At 53.4% G+C, this 19,569-nt stretch overlaps 6 protein-coding genes across 6 annotated transcripts; 2 read left to right on the top strand and 4 right to left on the bottom strand.

Moving 5' to 3' along the window:
• Positions 1 to 8,768: 8,768 nt before the first annotated feature.
• On the bottom strand, positions 8,769 to 9,768 carry mrp-9 (37S ribosomal protein S9; the record flags this gene model as incomplete). The annotated part of the gene is made up of 2 exons (XM_066131509.1): positions 8,769 to 8,860; positions 8,937 to 9,768. 2 exons carry the CDS (start codon positions 9,766 to 9,768, stop codon positions 8,769 to 8,771), a joined length of 924 nt encoding a protein of 307 aa, XP_065987544.1.
• A 317-nt stretch (positions 9,769 to 10,085) lies between these two features.
• Positions 10,086 to 11,740, top strand: CAM1 (Elongation factor 1-gamma 1; the record flags this gene model as incomplete). The annotated part of the gene is made up of 4 exons (XM_014691210.1): positions 10,086 to 10,115; positions 10,202 to 10,388; positions 10,656 to 10,704; positions 10,765 to 11,740. The coding sequence occupies 4 exons, from the start codon at positions 10,086 to 10,088 to the stop codon at positions 11,738 to 11,740; spliced, it is 1,242 nt and encodes a 413-aa protein (XP_014546696.1).
• A 512-nt stretch (positions 11,741 to 12,252) lies between these two features.
• On the bottom strand, positions 12,253 to 13,212 carry G6M90_00g096370 (uncharacterized protein; the record flags this gene model as incomplete). The annotated part of the gene is made up of 1 exon (XM_014691211.1): positions 12,253 to 13,212. The coding sequence occupies one exon, from the start codon at positions 13,210 to 13,212 to the stop codon at positions 12,253 to 12,255; it is 960 nt and encodes a 319-aa protein (XP_014546697.1).
• An 880-nt stretch (positions 13,213 to 14,092) lies between these two features.
• RRP36 (rRNA biogenesis protein RRP36) lies at positions 14,093 to 15,083 on the top strand (the record flags this gene model as incomplete). Its single annotated transcript, XM_014691212.1, has 2 exons — positions 14,093 to 14,299; positions 14,358 to 15,083. The coding sequence occupies 2 exons, from the start codon at positions 14,093 to 14,095 to the stop codon at positions 15,081 to 15,083; spliced, it is 933 nt and encodes a 310-aa protein (XP_014546698.1).
• Positions 15,084 to 15,404: 321 nt separating this feature from the next.
• On the bottom strand, positions 15,405 to 17,486 carry abc1 (the record flags this gene model as incomplete). Its single annotated transcript, XM_014691213.1, has 1 exon — positions 15,405 to 17,486. The coding sequence occupies one exon, from the start codon at positions 17,484 to 17,486 to the stop codon at positions 15,405 to 15,407; it is 2,082 nt and encodes a 693-aa protein (XP_014546699.1).
• Positions 17,487 to 17,983: 497 nt separating this feature from the next.
• On the bottom strand, positions 17,984 to 19,336 carry Es2 (Splicing factor ESS-2; the record flags this gene model as incomplete). Its single annotated transcript, XM_014691214.1, has 1 exon — positions 17,984 to 19,336. One exon carries the CDS (start codon positions 19,334 to 19,336, stop codon positions 17,984 to 17,986), a length of 1,353 nt encoding a protein of 450 aa, XP_014546700.1.
• Positions 19,337 to 19,569: the final 233 nt, after the last annotated feature.

The raw sequence follows: 19,569 nt of genomic DNA, 5'->3' as shown, positions 1-19,569 counted from the left end.
GAAGCCTGATGAATGGGTTGCTCATTCTGCTTCCCGCCGCGACGAGAATTATCCATACCACGCCAGAGCCGTCCTCGCCAGGTTTTCCAAGAACTTCGGCGTCTAGGTTACACCTTGTGTCGGGGATAAAAAATGTGTGACACCTTTCCAGCCGTCCAAAAGAGCCACAAGTCAGGCTACAAACCCGTTGTATCGTCTTGGAGGGCCAATGAATTTGTTCGTGGTCGACGGTCCAAATCGCGAACTGAGAAGCAGGAAGCAACAAGGCGAACTAAAATTCGCTTCCCCAGATAGGACGAATGGCGAATGTGGCTCGTTGATAGGATCCAAAATCTTTCCAAAACCAAAAAAAGAAAGAGAGAGAGAGAAAAAAGGAAAAGAAAGGGAGAAAGAGAAGTAAGAAAAAGAATAAAAAAAAGCGAGTGTAAGAAGACTCTGGCTATATCTGCAGCACGCCCAAAACAAAGAGTGAAATGGTGCTGGAAAAGACGATCTTATGTAGCTGTCTTTGAGCTTTGCACAAATTCACAGGCATAGTCGCGTTGCATGTGTGTTAATTGACGAGGGCCGCTGAGTGTTGTGTTCAGCGGAGTCACGAGTCGTTCGGATTCATGCCTCCCGGACGATGGTATCAGTTTATGCCTCAGCGTGTAAACCGTGGACTGAAGCACAAGTCTGAAAAGATTTAAGCAGGCAACTTGGGCTTATTTGGGACAGGGCAAGGCAGGCGGCGTGCGGTTGGAGGTTTCGTGGGCTGTGAGAACCGCCTTTACGACTCGTACCTGTGATCAAGTATTCCGGAAACCTCGATCATCGGTCCCTCAGCGTAACAACCTTAGCCCCTTGCGAGATGCCCGATCTTGCTAGGGTGTTAGAGAAACGACACCAGGGTCTTGGTGGCTTACGAGCCAGAGACCGAGTCAGTGTCCCAGTGCCTGGTATATTGGAGCCCAAGGACTTTCAGAAGGAGGGATGCCTTAACCGTTAAATTCAGCCAGAGCTGGATACTGAAAGGTGAAACGAGGAAGACGAGTCTTGGATTAACAACAACATGTACATGTAATGGCACAAATACGCTAGAGAGGTTGTCAGTCAGAGGAGTCCTTCGGGTCTTATACAGCCCCGAACAAGACTGGCGGTGCCCACGCCACGGCCGCGGTCCACGCTAAAGGGTGGGCAGACACCCAAGACATCGTAAATACCTATCCGGACAGAGGGTGTCAGTGCCAACATAGGAACCGTAGGGTTCGAGTGCCTCGTCCGCTGTGGCGGGACTGGTTGACCATCCGCCATACTGGCCCAGACACGGTTGGATTTGACACGAGCACGGATAGGACACGACGGGCCCGTGTGGGATGATTCAGGTCATGACCCGGAGGCTTGGGCCTGCTCTAAACTGGTCCCCTAAACAAGCAACAGAGTGGTCAGCGGCGAACGGACAAACCAGAGCTGGTAGCCTGCTAGGCTTGATGAAACTAACACAACAGAGTTTTGTTCGGGGGAGTGCAACAACGCCTGCTATTCCATAGTCGGCCTGGATCCGCACCCACTCCCGGCACCAGCCCTTGTCCACATGGCAATGGGTGACGACGGTTGGCAAAGGACAAAGGGGGTATTTCTGGGCAGGCCACAATGTGGCTTGCCATGGGCCCAAAGACATTGCAACTAAGCTTGTACGAAGGCAGAGAGGGGACCATAAACCGCGTGCTGTACGAACTAGGGCCGTTGCTTCACTTTGAGGCTGTGGCCACAGAACAGACATGCATCCAAAATAAGGCGAGCCTTGGTCAGGCACAGCTCATGCCGGTACTTTGCTGAGACCTGCGAATTTGACACCCCGATTGCCCTATGCCTGCTGCCATGTTGGGCATCCGCACTCATTCCGGAAATGAGCATACCTACAAGAATGCTCTGCAGTCGACGTTCAGGCGGTCGCAGGGGTCATGTAGCAAGTTTTGAATAGAGTGAATGGGTCTTCTAGCAATTACATGCATGGAGATGGAAACAGGTGCAGGCTCATGGCAGGGTGGGCGTGTATCCAGGGTCTGGTCGACAGAAGCAGAGAGGCCTGAGTAAAGAAGGATATGGCTGGGGGTGGGGCGTGCGCTTTGTCTGGGCCAAAGTCGCCCGACGTCAAAGGCAGTTGAAGCGGTCTGGTTGAGACGAGAGATACGAGCAGAGCAACTTGAGACAGAGCCTGGCAACATTCTGACCCAGGCATTCGTAGTGATGAGTCGTAGGGACATGGTCGCTTGCCAGGGGTTGAGTTGGCTCAACGTTCTCTCAGAACTCCAGACCAAACAGGAAATAGTAGACAGAAACGTTCTCAGCCGAGCTCAGTCAGGGTATGCTTGAATTCCCAATTTAAAATAAAAAAATAATAATAAATAAATATAACATCCGGCGCTGGTCAGCACCCAGATCAGATTGCCTTCATGCCGCGAGACATACCACGCCACAAGTAACTTAGTCGCCATGTGGGTTCCCAGAGACGGCGGACTGAGGCTCTGCTATTGCTTCCTAGTGCTAGTTAGTGTAAAGAGGCAGGCAGAAGCTGCAAGAAGACCGCGCCTAATTGACCACTCGACAGTGACACATTTGGGGAGACGTCGTGTGCCCGGATCCTAATTGCCGTGATTTCTTATATTCAACAGTAAGAGATGCGTGTCGTTTGCTTTCCTATGCCTTTTGTTACTCCGCATATAGCTCGAGCACTGCGTGGCTGGCGAGAATAAAGCGTGGTACTATCAGTGATAGACATGAACCACGGCACTACGGAGTAGTTAATGATTGATTTGCTCCGTACGAGATTTGAGACGGGCGAGTTGCTATGAGTCCGGATTCCTAAGAGTGTCTCGTAACTTATTATGTCCCTGGCCGAGACGAAACAGTCTGGAGCAGCCACACAAAAGGCCGTTAGAGTTAGTGAGGGTGGGTAGAAGAAATATTGAAGGAAAGGGACCGAAAAAAGTCTAGCCAAGCCCTTTTCCTGAGCTGCTCAAATGAACATGGCCTGATGGGCTGGAGAATCTCAGTAGTACCACTTACCCAGTGGCGCCCACTTGATCTTGACCATGACGGGAAGGCTAACTGGGGACTGGCCAATGGACCCAAGGTAGGTTAGCGGCCAGAGAGCCGCGATGATGGGTGGTGTTGTGCAATGAGCGGCGAGCGAGGCGCCGACAGCCATGGGATCGACGTCAACTGGCTGACTCTGGGCCACGCTATAGGCCATCTGGCGAAATAACCAGCCTTTGAACTGTACCAGTCGTACCAGCATTGGTGCCACTCCAACTCTAAACAGCCATTGTCCTGGAGCTGAGTAGTGACGGATCACGACCCAAAGTTAAAGTTGCAAATTGAGGACCTTGACTTGGGACTTTGAACAAAGGATTAGGCTTGTGTGTCCACGTGTCCTGCGGTGGGGGCGTCTCGAGGTTTCGACGTGTCGAGACCGTACAATGTACCGTGAAATAACAGAACCTGGCCTGCCATTAGAGCCTTGATCCATGTATGTGCAAGACATTTCCCGTCCTCACCTCTTCAGCGTTCCATTTTGTCGCCAGCTGGGTTCGGTATGCTTTGGAGGAAGAATTCAAAGCAACTTGCATGAACATTGGAAAATAGGGTACCAGGAAGGAGTGCTGGGTTGAAGTGGAACTAGCGAACCATTGACCAGTGCCATCTGTTTTTTGACATGCTCCATTATTACTTTGGGAAGTCACGACGGAACGTTGCGAGAGGGTCTACAATACAGGGCACTTTCCGGATGTAAAAGTAGTACCAGACCTGAGTACAGATGTGTGTATGTACATACCAAGTACATTAGAACTTTACCTTTTGTATTCGAGGAGAGAGTTGCTGCTCCAATGTCGGAATTGGCGCCTGCCTGACTTGGAGGAGGTTGACACCAGCGGCTGCCGTCCAACTGGCGGGTTCTTAATGTGTGCTCATGTATTGAGAGAGAATAAAGAGACACATGGATGCCATATTGATTTTCTTCACGTCCCGAACTGATCTCGGCACAGACACACTTGAGCTCCTGGTGAGTCTTGAATCCTGTTCGTCTACAGTACTGCCATAGCTCGGCACCTGTTGTGTATTTTCCAGCAGGACCAATTATTCTGACCCCAAAGGGAGGCATGACTGCTTCATCATTTCGCCCCATGCTGCGGCTGCTTTTCTGTCCGACACCGGGTTGACTGCACCCGAAGCCGCATCAGGAATACTGCCAGAGTTGGATTTGGCTATTTGCCTAAAGGACCTTTGGGATCTATAGTCGATCGATGAAGGGCTACGAGGCAAGCCAACACAGAAACTAGGCGAAGATCATTGGGCATCAAAAACCACGTTTATCATTGTGCCAGCGGGATCAGACAAGAAATCTGTAAAGCGAAGAGTCTTAATGGCCATGGTCTGCGACGAACCCACTCAACTGAAACGTTGGCCTCCAACATTGGCAAAAAACCTTGGTCTCGAATCAATATTATACGGCAGATGCTGTACTGTTGCCGCCGTTTGAGTGGGTTATTATTACAAACAGACACCCATTAACGTCATTATACGCACAACATGTCGGTGAAGCGAATACTCTATTGTTTGCAAGAAGAGGTCCAAAACAACAACTAGATGCCAGAGAGTTTTGCGCAGTTTGTAGGGTCAACTCTTGCCGGCACTTGTTAGGACGACGGTTTCGGCCAGACTTGGTTCGCATGTACATGAGTACGCAATATAATTGATGTCTTTGTGAGTCGAGACCCAGGTATGTGCCGATGCTGGACGCATTCGTATGCAGTCAGGCCGGGTGCGGTTTTGCATGACTGCCCAAGAACACAATACTAAACACCAGACAGAGCGGCATTCCATCCCAATTTGCCAGAAACATGCTCTTGCAGTTGGATTATTTGATCAAGGCCTCCTCGCCTTCAGGAACATGTGCGGTCCCTCCCCTTTAATTTTGTTTGCCAGTGCTTTTGGGCACTTGCGGCGCGGTGCAATGCTGGAACTTGTAGGCCAGAAAAATAACACTAGACGGTTTCACAGGAAGGCTGAGAAATGGAAACGGCTCATTGCTCAGTCCAACTTGCATCGCAGTATCGACAGCAACGCGCCCCCTGCGGTCCAAGGTTTCCGGGCCCGTCAATGACAATGAGGGCCTGGTCGAATGCAACATTGAATTGGCATGGCCATCACCCACGAACAAAGGGCGCGCAGCGCATTGCATCCAGTAAGGTCGGAACCTGGGCACGCAACACGGCCAACACTGTCCTGCAATACCAGAACTTGTGTGAGGCATTCGGCGGGTTTGGCCGCAGGGTTCCGTCTTTGCTGTGTCATTGACGCGCATGGCCATCGGATCATGTTGGGTACTTTTCCGCCCCCATGCATGCAGATGCAATTGGGCGAGTGAGAGCCCAATTTAGCGCATCAAATTGATCTCTGGCCGTTGCATGATAAACCCATGGGCGCTTTCAGGCACGGCTCCACAGAATGCAGCACTTGAGCTTGTTTGCCGGGAAAGCCATCCAATCAGAGCATGCGATAGCCTTTGAGGCTTTGAGGCTTTGATGCTTTGATGCTTTCTGGCGCCACACCCAGCCAACAAGCCAGCATGGGAAATGTCCGTATGTACAATGTGTACATACATAACTCCTATGTATAAGTACCTAGGGACTGATGGCGATGATGCGGGTTGAATCCAATCAATCGCCATCTTGGAGACAGTCCAGATCCGGACGATGCAGACGTGCCGGCGCTCCCAACAACAATAGCCGGGCATGGGCTTCTTCGTGTATTGTGCTGTAGTTGGACTTTGGCCTGACATGACCGGGCAGTTGCCTTTGCATGGCCAAGGGCCTGTCTGAGAGCCGGAATTCAAGCGCCGAAAATATCCAGCCACAGGTCAACTGGCCAACCGGTGGGTCCTGCTGGAAAAGGGTCCTGCTAGGTTTCGAGGTTACAGAGGGGATCTCCGGCAGGGTATTGGACAAAAATACCAACATTGAGCACACAAGTTCGTCGGCCCTTTTCAGCCTCGTGGAGCACATGGGCGGAGTTTGCTGGCAGCGCAGCACTCGAAAAGCCTAGCTCACTCGCAAAAATCTCATTCATGGCCGACCCCGCCGACTCTTGGCGTCAATGGACGCTGTTTTGCTTGGTTCCACATGATGCCACGGCCAGCCGACCAGCTTGCCAATCCAGCGGTCGTAATGCACATGGTTTGGATTAGTAGTACGTTGCCAACTGCTTATCTTGCCTCGCCAAGAACACTTGTCAGTGTTGAGAGAAATCGGAGTCCCTCTTGATTGGACGGCGGCTGTTGCTAGTTTATTCCGTCGTGTTATTATGCGGTTGTGGCATACCGGCATCATTGATCCTCTCGCGAGCGGGTTTGGCTCTCGAGATGCCGAACCATTGGCGTGATAGATGGCGACCTCGGTACTTGAGCATTACGCGAGGCAAAGATGTGCTCACGCGTCACCAATTCAGACGCCAACAATTTCCTCCCCTATCCGAGTACGTAATTAGTTGTGTACTCGAGGACATACGTATTGTATTGACACAGGTCCAGCAGGCGTCCAGACTCCCAACCACCCGCGCAGCCGCATTGACCGTATCTCGCCGCTACATGGCTCCTTTGACAAATCTTGGCAACCTTGCAAGGTCACAATTAAGGAGAAAGCTAAAACAATTGTTTGAGAAGGGGGGGTGGTCACTCTGTGACCTCCACTATTTTCTAGAACGTTGACCTTTTTCCCCCTCCATGTCTGCACTCACTCAGTGGTATTACTAGCCCTGCTATCAGTACCAGTAACACTATTATAGCGAATTCGCGAGTTTCAGCTGTCATCACAACCAACGCCCTCCCCGTGTCCCCCGATACACGAGGACCATTTGATGGCGTCCGATTCTTTTTCTGGCAGGGTCGGGGTCCCCGATTTCATCGGAACGCCATCGACTCGCAGGCCACCATGACCGACTAAACCTTCCCGCCGCCTCCGCATCAGACCTGCATAAGGTTCGCAAGCCATGCATCTCGCCGCCTTTATGCGCCGAGGGAGTCGGAAAGGGGCGTCATCGAACAAAGAGCACGCCCGTAAAAACGGGAAGAAAAGACGACATTGAAAGAAAAAAAGCACCTGCGCACCTGCGCTCCTAGCATTACGTATTGTCGGCGTTTGCGCCGCCGGTGTCGGACACTGTTCACTCTACGCGTGTACGGAGTACGGAGTAGGTGTAGTCCATTTCAACCTCATGACGCACGGGGCTTGGCTTTATTATCCTTTCTCTTCCTCTGCCAGCGCGGAAGTGAGGCCAGGCGGTGGCAGAATGCAAAGTAGCAATGAAAGACTTACATGTAAGGATGCAAGAAGTAGCCGCGCCTGCCATCAACATTCACATGGGGACGCGCACGGCTGCTACTATCCCAGAGGCACGGCCATTCCCGTATCTCGTTGAAATCCCGACTTGAGCCTCCCCGCAAGCTCTTTTTGGCTACTACTAGTTGCAGACAAACGGCGTCTTGGTCCTGTTGTTGTTGCCGGCCGCCACATGCACGTCATGCTTTGAGCGCGCCTGGGTGCTTTGTTTGGGGTTTAAACACAAAAGAAAAACGAGATGAACCCTGGTTGAGCAAGGACCTGGGGTAGGCAGGATCGTCGAGTTTCTTCCCGACGCCCAAAGCCCTTGACTGGTCAGCTTGCGAAGTTGTATAGCCCTTCCCTCGATGTCACTGGCCGAAACGACACTAAACTAGTTGTCTTTACGGGATGTTACTATCGACGCCATGTTGCATGTGAGTCTAAAAGAAAAACACGGGACAGAGTGTGCTAGGTCGAGGAAAATTGCCCTTTACAGAAACAGACGCCGGTCTGTTGTCGGCCGCTGCGTAGAGTACAGGGCGAGAAGAGCGTGGCGGATATTTCATATTTGCCGCCCCCGGATGCCAATTAGAAAAATTGGTACACGATGCCAAGGGCTTTCGAGGTACTGGGGACATTTGTATTTATACCTGGGCACGGGGGCTCTTTTATCACAGGCTCAACCGTGTTGCAACTCGTACAGGCATGGCATTCAATTCAACCAACAGAGCTAGCTTGCCTTGGCCACAAATCACTACCTTGGGTAGCAATCCCACCACCGAAGCCGTGGGTAACTGGGTCTTTTCGTCCAGCTTTCTCAGGGCAAGTGGCCCTCTATCAGCGGTTGACGCTATATCTGACACAAGGTGATCGTCGTTGTCGCCATAGGAATCAATCCCAACCGGCAACCAACGTTGAAGCTAGCAGACAAAAAGCCTATTAACCGGACCAATAACCTCCACGACCAAAACTGCTGTTGTTTGGTCGTGTAACATCCCCACACGAAATGGCTCTTCGGAATAATTCCATCTGCTCGCTATTGTTAGCTATCCAATCATACATACACCCATCACGATGGCTCTTTCTCGGCATTCAGCGCGAGGGTACCATCAGCGAAGTCCGAGTGGCACTGAGCACCGCGGACTTTTAAATGCCGCGCATCTCTAGGCCGGGGCTAGCCACGGTGGAGATCGAAATCAGGGTATTTCTTCATATGCAGGTACTATGACGGAGGCTAAGAATATCCATAATACACACTCGGGGATTTTTGCCCGAAGAGATGACGTCTTCTCATTCGAAGCACTAATATACATGGACGAGCTCTTGGAAGAAGCCGCAAGGTCATGACGCGTGATGGACAAGACTTGGCGGCAACCAGGGATTCGGGAACTAAAAAAAAATATTCGACTACCGCTTGACCCATGCCGGCATCTTGCGAGCCTTTACGTGGCCGTGCTTCTTCCTCTCAACAGTTCTTGGGTCCCTGGTGATGCACCCAGCTGTGAAGTCTGATTAGTATGCAGGCTACATAGCCATAGTGAAGGTGGCTAGAGGAACTGATCAATGCGTCCATACCTTTTCGCAGAGCCGTCTTCAACGCTGGCTCATGAGCAACCAAAGCCTTGGCCACAGCAAGTGTTATCGCTTCAGCTTGTCCAGTAGTGCCGCCCCCTTCCACGAGAACCCAGACGTTGTACTTGTCCAGCCTCTCTGTTGCTGTGAGAGCCCAGACGGCACTCTCACGGTCGTGGACGCGGCCAAAAGCCTCGCTCAGCGGCTTCCCATTGACCAGGACCTCCCCTGTTCCCTCGACGACAAAGGCGCGTGCTGTAGAGGCCTTTCGCTTGCCCACTCCGACGGCACGGCCGAACCTGTCAATGGTGATTGGGTTGGGCATGTTGAGAAAAGGGTTGATGTCACGCGCAAACTCCTGAAGAGCAATCTTGACCTCGGCCGGCCGTAGACTGGGTTCAATCAGATTGAGTCGCTTGGCCACGCGAATAACCTTTTGATAGTGCATTGCCTTGATGGGCTCGCCCATTTGGGCGCGCATCTCCTCCAGCTTCGTCCATGGAACCTGGGGAGCTTCGCCGGGCGACACCGTAGGCAGGTGATGGTATCGGGTCAGGAGGTTCGATATCCGAATGTACAGGTCGTTGAACTGGGGTTCTCTTGAGAAATACGACGGGGTCGCGGGAACGGTTCGGGCGTGCGTAACGCCCTGATAAGGGATCTGGACGGATTCAACTAGGCTCGTGGCAGTGGCATCGTCGTTTCTGGCCGCCGTGTTGATTGCTCGGATGCATAGGGGCGCTGGTAACCTCCAGGTCTGGTGATGGTGCCATTGCGGGCTCGCGAGCTGTCTTGGGTATCTGAAATGCCGCATACCGTTCGTAAAAGTGGCCATGATGACCACTTGCCGCCGCAATTCTCGATTGCTGTCGCTTGTCGTCGCTTTTCCCCCTCTCGATCGAAGCTCAAAAGCTCCTGTCCTGGCGCTGGGTCAGAAATCGAAAACCTGGCACACCAGAAAAGCTCCGTTGATTGTCACGTGAAGATAAGATTCAATTAGACAGAAGAAGTGGCACCAGCCACTCACCAGCCACGCTGCGAGGGGCAGTTCGACAAGCTCCCCGTTTTAATAAAAATTTCCTCGACTCCTCTCTTAAACTTGATTCTTCTTCCTCTGCATCACATCTTTCGTAACGGAGAAACATTGAAAAGATGGCTTTCGGCACCCTCTTCACCCACTCTGTATGTCGAACGAGTCTGACCTTGCAGCTCCTTCTTCGCTTATCAAATCACGAAGCTTGTCTCCTAACCATTCTGTCTGATTGTAGGACAACCCCCGCTCCGTCGCCATCAAGGCGGTCGCGAAGGCCAACAACCTCGACCTCAAGATCTCCGAGGTCGAGTTTGGCAAGCCCACTGCCGAGCACCAGAATGCCAATGGGCTTGGCAAGATCCCTGCCTTCGTTGGCGAGGATGGCTTTGCCCTCTCCGAGGCGATTGCTGTCGCCATTTACGGTAGGTCCTCTCTGCTCTTGTACGACTGTTTGTCAAACTCTGCTATTTTCCTCCAGCAGCAACCGATATTTGTCTGTTGGAGTTCAGTGTGTGTGATGACTTAGCCTTTCATTTTTTATACAGTTATCCCTGTCTGAAAGTTTCTTTCTTGTGTGGATAAAGCCTAACTTCTGATCTCTGCCTAAATTGCCTTCTTTATAATTCCTCGATCAACTGAGCCGTTAACCCTCTTTTGGTTGGACCAGACACTAACATTGTCTGCGATAGTGACCTCTCAGAATGAGAAGACCACCCTTCTTGGCAAGACCAAGCAGGAGTACGTGTTTCCTCTTAAGCCGTTGGTTCTCTGGCTTTCCAAGTGCTGACTTTTTGCTAGCTATGCTTCCATCCTGAAGTGGATGTCTTTCGTCAACTCTGAGGTCGTCCAGCCTCTCGGCGACTGGTTCCGACCGCTCGTTGGCAAGGCCCCCTACAACAAGAAGAATGTTGATGACGCCTCCAAGGTCGTTGAGAAGGCCGTCGATGTCATTGAGAAGTACTTGCTCAACAACACCTTCCTGGTTGGCGAGCGCATCACCCTCGCTGACCTGTTCTGCGCCCCTCTCCTCAACCGTGGCTTCCAGTACTTCTTCGACAAGCAGTGGCGCCAGGAGCACCCCAACACCACTCGTTGGTACGAGACCGTTGTCAACCAGCCCATCATCACTGCCGTTGCCAAGCAGCTGCCTCTCCTTGAGAAGCCTGCCTTGACCAATGTCCCTCCCAAGAAGCCTGAGGCTCCCAAGGCCGCCCCCAAGCCTGCTGCTAAGCCCGCTGCTGCAGCTGAGGAGGATGAGCCCGCCCCTGCTCCCAAGCCCAAGCACCCTATTGACCTTTTGCCCCGCGCCACCTTCCCTCTCGACGAGTTGAAGCGCAACTACTCCAACTCCAGGACGGCTGGCACCCTCCCCGAGACCATGAAGTGGGTCTGGGAGACTGTTCCTTTCGAGGAGTACTCCATCTGGCGTGCTGACTACAACTACAACGATGAGCTCAAGATGACTTTCATGTCCAAGAACCTCATCGGTGGCTTCACTGAGCGAATTGAGGCTTCCCGCAAGTACGTTTTCGGAGTCGCCTCCGTCTTCGGAAAGGACTTCGACTCCGTTATCCAGGGTGCTTTTATCATCCGTGGCCAGGAGTTCTTGCCCGTTTTTGACGTCGCTCCGGACTACGAGCAGTACACCTTCAAGAAGCTTGACCCCAAGAATGCCGAGGACCGTGCCTTTGTTGAGCTGCACTGGGAATGCGGCAAGCCTATCACCGTCAACGGTAAGGAGTATGAGCACGCCGGCGACAAGGTCTTCAAATAAGTGTTAAGGGCGGGGCTACCCGGAATGAAATGATGATGATGGCACATGATTGAAATGGGATGAATGGGAGGATAAGGGGGGGATGGGAAGGCATGTAGTGATGCATGTTGTGACATGACTGCCATGGCGCTTTCTAATATTGTCAAGTCAGATCAAATATAAAGGCTCTTGTCAGTAGTGAAACGAAGAAATATCAAGTGGATTGACAAGTCTAAGAATGCCTGCCGAAACATTTATCGTGATGTATTCGTCGTTTAGTCTATATAAGATTGGGTATCGCAAGAATGACAATGTCTATCGTTGGCCACTTATGCTAAAATTCCATGGCGTCACAAACTCGGGCTTACCAAACATCCGTACCAAGCTCTCATCCATCAACCTCTTCAGCTTCACACCGGCCTCGTCACAGTCCTTGGTCGCATACCAGCATGCTCTTGGGGAGCCGAAAACTTGGACAGAAATTCCATCAGGCCCAATGGTCAATGGGCAAACAAGAACCAAAAAAAAACTGATCAAGAGGCCCCCGGTAAGGTGTACCCAGAGTCCAAACGGAATGGATTTTCGCGCATGTACCGACTGACGTCGGCCTGGAAGCACAGTGCGTTCAGGTAATCGTGAACCTGGGGCAAGACATGGGGCGACTCAGCCTGCAGGCCGGAGAACTCGGGCACGGGCAGGATGTTGTAGGGCTCGCTCCTGCCCTTCTCGCGCGAGTCGTCGACCAGCACGGTGTTGGACTGGTCCCAGCACGAGCCGGCGGCGGCGTCCGGGTGGGAGGCCCTGACGCGCGGGTCGTCCCAGAGGCTGGAGAGCCTCTTGTACACCTGGACGCGGGCGTCGTAGTCGTCGCCCGAGAGGCCGAGGCGGTCGCGGGCCCAGACGACGACGCAGCGCGCGCACTCGTCGGGCGTGAGGAGCTGGGCGACCATGTTGTTTACGTTTTGGGGCCGCGCGGACGACCATATCGCCAGGTGGAACGTGTCGAGGCAGTACTTGAGGAAGCTCCGGGCGTGGGGGCGCTCGACGAAGTGCGACGGGCGCCGGGGCGAGGGCCGGTGGAGGAGGGTGCCGTTGAGGTCGAGGATGACGAGGATGCGGCGCGGCTGGGGGAGCAGCGTGGGCGGCGCGAGGGACTGCGTCAGGTAGTGCGTGGAGGGGGAGGGGATGCCGCCCGACGAGAGGGAGGGAGGCTGTCGCGGTTTGGGGGGTTTGGCGTCGTCTTCTGATGGGCTGGTGGTTTTGGGTGTCAGTATCGCTGGGTTCGGTGGTGGGTTTTGCGTTTTGCTGGGGACTGACGCTTGGGGGGGTTGGATGTTTCGAAGGCCCTTTCTGCCGGTCTTGCGCTTGATTCCCTTCTTGGCGTTGGCTTCGGTGGCGGTGGCCTTCTTCTTGCCGAGTGCGAGGGCGCTTGCTGGCGTGAAGGAGTTGGCGAGAGCGTTTAATGTTGTTTGCTTGAGGGATGGCTTGGTCATGGCGGCTGAGAGGCTGCGGCCTGGTAGGCCTGCAGCCATTGGTATTTGGTCGTTGCGAGAGACGTTGTCCGGGAGAAGGGGATGGGCGGCTGACGTTCGGGCGGTGTCTAGGGGCTGGATGTTGCGGCTAACGTTTGCGATCAAGTTGGGATTGAAGTCGCTTGGTGGTTTCCACTCGACGTTTTTCGATGCGGCCCGGCTTGAGAAAGGGGTCCCTGCGGCACCTGCCCAGCTGGTGGGGGCGGGACCTGGCGGCTGGCGGGGAGGCGAGGTGGGCCTGCTTGGACATGGACCTGTCAAGTGTGAGGTCCGAGTGAATGCAAGATGACAGGCTTATCGAACATTGGAACTGTTGGGTGTTTTGGGGCATTTTAGTATCGTCCAGTGAGATCTCGGGGGTATTTTATTTGAGAAAAAAGGTTCCCGTGTTAGTAAATTTCATGCTATAGTTCTATACCCATTTCTCGTCTATGGGAATGGTCTATTATCTGTGTGGCCCTCTGCGCCATGTTCCGAGTCTTGCTGAGTGTCCCGCAGCAGTAGCATACACCGTCAACACGACCACAAGAGCCGGAATGCTTCAGGTATTCACTATAACTACACTAGTATACAAGGCACTACTACCACTAATGAGAAAGTATTAAACTTATAAATTACCAGAGCGACTGTTATGTCGGAATGCAGAGAAATCGCCTTGGACAGTTGAAACTACAGGGTAGAGGGAATATTCCGCACCACCAAGTTTCTTATCGATAAGCGACATCCCGCTTCAAAAAAATCTACAATCGCCGTTTCCATCCTCAGTTCTCAGCGCACTGTTGCACAGCAAGTTGTTGCCTACCAGCTAATCAACCGACACATGGTGTAATTTCACAATACCATGTCCTCCAAAAGAAAGGTACCGTCGCTCGGCCTTGAGCGCCGGGTACGGCCAAGACGCGAAGACAAATGGGAACCAGAGCCCGAGTCGGAAGATGACCTCTCGGATGACCATGGGCCAGCCGAGGAAGGAATTGGCAGCCCCGAGAGCAATGTCGACGATGACGACGACGACGAACAGGATGAATCTGCAGAGAGTGATCCAGAGGTATATTTGCAACCCACGCCTTCCATCATCCATCATCCGATACTGATGCCGTAACCAGTCCTCTGACGACACACCAAAAGCCGACCTAACATCCATCTCCTTCGGCGCCCTCGCCCGCGCCCAAGCCTCCCTCCCCCCCGCAGCCCGAAAATCCAAAACCCCCAAACCCTCCGACCACCAACCGCCCCAAGAAACCCGCCGCTCCCTCCAAAAGGAACCCTCCAAACCCCCCAGGACGGCGCCTCCAAAACGCTCCTCCAAACACGCGCCCCTCGAGCAAACCTCCAAGCGGCCCGTCTCCCGCATGCGCGAAATCATCCCCGACAACCGCCGCAAAGCGCGCGACCCGCGCTTCGACCCGTCCGTCAACAGGATCGGCAAGCTCGACGAGGCCAAGGCCCGCAGCGCCTACGCCTTCCTCGACGACTACCGCGACAGCGAAATGGCCGACCTGCGGGCGCAAATCAAAGCCACCAAGGACGAGCGCGCGCGCGACGAGCTCAAGCGCCAGCTCATGTCCATGGAGTCCAAGAAGAAGTCCCGCGCCAGCAAGGACGACGAGGACAGGCTGCTGGCCGAGCACAGGAGGAAGGAGAAGGACCTGGTGGCGCAGGGCAAGACGCCCTTCTACCTCAAGAAGAGCGAGCAGAAGAAGCAGCTGCTGCTCGGCAGGTACGACAGGATGACAAAGGGCCAGGTGGACAGGGCCATTGAGCGGAGGCGCAAGAAGGTCAGTGGCAGGGAGAAGAAGGAGCTGGATGGGCTGCAGCGGAGGGAGAGGTGAATTTTGGTTTCGGAGGTGCGAATACCCCGTTGTCAGTTAGTTGACTTTGGCCATCATCACATGCCGAGTGTTTTGAATCTTGTAATGTGCATTTTGCGCTGAATTTGAGCATTGGTATTGTATTCACGAATGCGGAAATGTTTCTCTACGTGTGCTGGATAATCTGCTTTGGCGTGTAATTGGTCGACTCGAAGTTGAAAGCTACGAGTCCGTCTCAAGCCCGTCTATATCGTACACGTACACCAAAATGCCCGTCTAACTTTTCCCCATCTATTCTGTTATACATGCGGTGATGCGAGCGTCCGTCCTCCCTGTCCTGTTCTAGCTGACGTATCCTGATCTCTTTACGCTGTCCGCAAACATCTTCTTACAGGGGACCCTGCTCCCCAGCCTGGCGCACAGCAAAAACGCGCCGCTTAGTTTACGGTGCAGACTGTACGTCTCCTCTGGCGGGGGGGCCAGCCGCTCCCTCAGCATCACGGGAATGAGGGCCTTGACTCTCTCCGTAATCGTCTGGTCCTTGAAATCGTACACGTCGGGGGCAGACTGCATAAACGGCTCGGCGAGCGTCAGTATAGACTGCGTGTGCGCCTCGAGCATGGCCCTGCTCTCGTGGCCGGTCAGGTAGCCCAGGCTCTCGGACAGCTCCTTGATGGCGCCGCGGTTCGAGCGGGACGCGGCGTCGAGGAGCTGCACGTATTCCCTGACAAAGGCCTCGGGGTACTCGCGGGAGGCGCCGAAATCCAGGAGCACGAGCTTGTTGTGCTGGGCGTTGTATAGGAAGTTTGTCCAGTTGGGGTCCGTCTGCATGAACTTGAACTCTGTGATTTCGCGGAGGCACAGGCGCATAATCTGCGTGCCGATCCAGTCGCGCTGCTCTTGGGTGAAGGACTTGACGCGGGTGACGCCCACGCCGTCCATGAAGTCCATGGTGAGGACTTGCTTGCCGCAGGCTTCCAGGTGGACGTTTGGTGCTACGAAGACGTCTTCTTCACCCCTGAGCAGCTCTCTGTAACGGAGGGCGCACTGGGCCTCGCGCTCGTAGTCGCATTCCCAGCCGAGCTCAAGGCGGGCGTTGTCAATGGTTTTGTTGAGATAGAGGCCCTTGGGGAGTAGCTTTGTGGCGTTTAAAAGTATGCCCAGATTGTCTAGGTCCGAGTTGATGGAGTCTGCGACGCCAGGGAACTGGATCTTGACGGCTACTTTTTCGCCGCTCGACTCCAGAGTTGCTTTGTGAACCTGGCCGATGGATGCGGCGGCGATGGGCGTCTCTTCAAAGTCGCTAAACAGGTCTCGCCAGTTCTCGCCCAGATTGCTCACCAGGACCTTGTCACGCTGCCAGGCGGGCATGTAGTCCGCTCTGTCTTGCACACGCTGCAGAACTTCCTGGATAGGTCCGGGGAGCATTTTCGAGTCTTGGAAACTCATCATTTGTCCAAGCTTCAGAGCAGCTCCCCGCATTCGCGACAGCTTCGCCACCATTCTTTCCATATTCTTCCCGCTCAAGAGGACAGACCCTTGGCCACCCCCTCCAAAGGCTCTGCTTACACCCTCAGTCATGGCCCCCCCGAGCATGCCGGCTGCTAGACCGCCGTAGTTCCAGAGTCGACTGAATCGCGTCGCCGGAACTTTTGACTCCCGGAGAGCATAAGTTGGCGTGCTTGGGGCCTCCACACCGGCCAGGTCCTTGGCTAGTTCTATTGTCTCGTTGTCCAGCTTCTTTGTCTCGGGTTGGCTTGGTTCATGGACCGGCTCCGGTGATATGTCCGAAGTTGATTGTGGTTCAGCAACTGTAGCACTGGAGTGTGAGGTAGTCTTTTCTCCCGGCCTTGTTTCTCTAGATACTGGGTCCTCAACCTCTGGTAGTACAGGCGGCGGGCTTGGCCAGTGCCGCAACGGGTGTTCCTTTGCTGGACCGCCTGGTTGTGACCTTCTTGAAGCAGCGTTTTTCTTCCGAACCGAGCTCAGAACGCTTGAGCCTCGAGTAGTGTGAAAGATGTCGATATCGACGCCTTCTGGAAGGTCCTTTTGTTCTGCGGCAGCCCTCAGAGCCTCCTGTCTCTGCTTGACGGCCTCTGCATATCCGGAGGCAGCAGTGCCAGTTTCCCTCGACTCATTGGCCCGTGGTTGGTGGCCTTCGTTTCCGGCTCGAGGCGGGCTTTGGCTCAAAGGATCGGTTTGTTGACTCGTAGCGTCGCGCTTTCCTTCCGATTTGCTGTTGTCCTCAGGTTCGCTTTGCGTAGCCGACGCAGTGGGCTTCGCATCTCGCCATTTCGCAGTAATAATTGATGTCTTGGCGTATGCATCAAGCTGTCGTGATCTCAAGGCGACATGTTTGGCAGCTACGGATCGCGAGGCGCTGAGCAATGCTGCAACATCAATGGCCAGGTCGACGAACCTCATGACCGCTTGAAACCCCGGGTCGCTGAGGGAGCATTGACAATTGGGCTGTGGCTGGCGATATGGCTGTTTTGACCGAGCCCGATTGTGAAAGACAGCTGGTGCTTGCAAGTGGGTAGGGAACTTTTTTGGGTCATGATCTCATGGCTATGCAGGTAAGCGGGTACGATTACCATTGACATGTCCACCACATCCTACGCTGTCAAACAAAAATGGCCGTAGAATTGCAAAGCCAACTTTAGCGTTAATAATTGATTTTCAAGTCTGAAATATTCCAACGCCATATTGCCCCATGAAACTAAATATCCTTAATTGGATCCCAAATCCTGTGTATTTACAAACCCATTTCTAATTGGCCCTTGTTGAAACACTCCGAGTCTTTCCGTTTCCGATGTAAACGCCGTAAAATGCTGATGCTAGTATGAAATATTGGGCCTCAAAAAAGATCATTATACTTATATCATGAGTGTCAAGGTGACGCTTCGTAGTCCGGCGATTGCCTAGTCCTGTTTGGTGCCGGGTCGAGTTGCGGTTCTTAACAGTGATCCTCTTGGTCTTAGAGGAGTAGGCGCCCCAAAAGAACTTCCTGGAGTCTTGTTGCGTGGAGTGGCCATCTTGCTCCATAATCTTTGAGCGGCAGGAGTCAGGTCTCCCGAAACTCTCGGGCTGCTTGGAAATTTGGGAACTGTCGGCGTCGCATCTTTACCAGTGAAGCCATGCCGAGACGATTCCTTGTTAGATTTGGAGATTCGATCTACCATGCGTTCATGGAGAAGCTCCCTCTTCCTTTGCTCTTGAAGTTTGAATGGGTTATGAGAGTCGCCGGGACCCAAATTGATGGTATTCTGTGCCGCAGAAGTGTCTGGCTCATTGTCATCCTCGTCGTCGACGAAAGAGTAGCCATTAACCTTTGGAGTCTCGCCGCCACCAACAACGCTTGAATCTTGGTCGCCTGGGCGAGGCTTTCCTGCAATGGCATCCCTCACAGACGACATGGTGGGGGATGGCGGTCGCTCAGGCACATGGGGTTGAGGGGCTCGTGTGTTTGCGTAAACGATAGCCCTAGGGGGCATTCGAGACGCATCGTCGGCTTGCTGAGCCATGCTTACTACGCCGTCTTCGAGGCCTTTCGGCTCAAACATGAGCCCATTTTGGGGTGCCGCATTCCAAGCATCTGGTCTAGCTGGTCGGTCCTCACGGTCCTTGATGGCGAGTCTGTCGCGTTTAAAGCCATCGTCCACCAGGCTATGAGTTTCCGCCAGCCTGTCTGTAACCTCCTTCTGCTTGATCATCATTTTGGAAGGGAGTTTGTTTCCTCGCCATAACCAGGCATATTTGTCGGCCTTTTTCTGGTTCTGCTTGTCGACCAATTTGTAAAAGCTTTCATTGTCTTCACTTGTGTATGTTGCTTGGAACTTGGAAAGACTCATGTTGGTGTCGAGCTTGGGGCCTTGATGCGCCACCGTGGATGCCATGGAGGCAGGCGTTTCTCCTACAAAGGTGGTGGGGGTACGACCGCCATCGTTGAATGGCTTGGTTGCTGATGTTGATGCTGATGGTGCCTTGTGCCGTCCCGGTGTCATTACGTGCTGCAATCTCCGGCTTGCGCTCGATATCCAGGCGGTATCCTTGGATTCGAGAGCATCGAGATACTCTTGTTGGATTTCAGTTTCCAGCAGACCGGGAAAGAAATCTCTCGCAATAATCTGCGAGAGAGCATCGGTGTATGAATCTTCATCGAGGACCTTCTTGGGTCTCTTGATCTTTTTGACAGGCGGTGGTGCAGACATCAACTCGGTATCTGTTCGCTTCCTGACAAGAGCCTGGGAGGCCTGGTCTGACTGAGTGTCCATTTTGGAGGTGACAAAAATAGCCGATGGAGTGAAATTATAAACTGGGGCGCATGGTTATAATTCGGACAAAGTAGAAGGACTTCGAGTCGCGGTGCCTGATATTGCTGGGATATAGAGAGTGATTTGGCGGAAGGTGAAATGGGAGGTCACATGTGCAGCCTCAAAGACGACGAGCAGACAACCTGGCTCCACCATTATGCGTCAAACGGGGGTTTGTGGTTTGCCTTTGCCTG

The sequence above is a fragment of the Metarhizium brunneum genome, chromosome 6 (genome assembly GCF_013426205.1).
Source record: "Metarhizium brunneum chromosome 6, complete sequence".
NCBI classification, from domain to species: domain Eukaryota; kingdom Fungi; phylum Ascomycota; class Sordariomycetes; order Hypocreales; family Clavicipitaceae; genus Metarhizium; species Metarhizium brunneum.
Note: the sequence above shows the minus strand (reverse complement) of the source record. Positions and strands in the feature narration are given on the sequence as shown.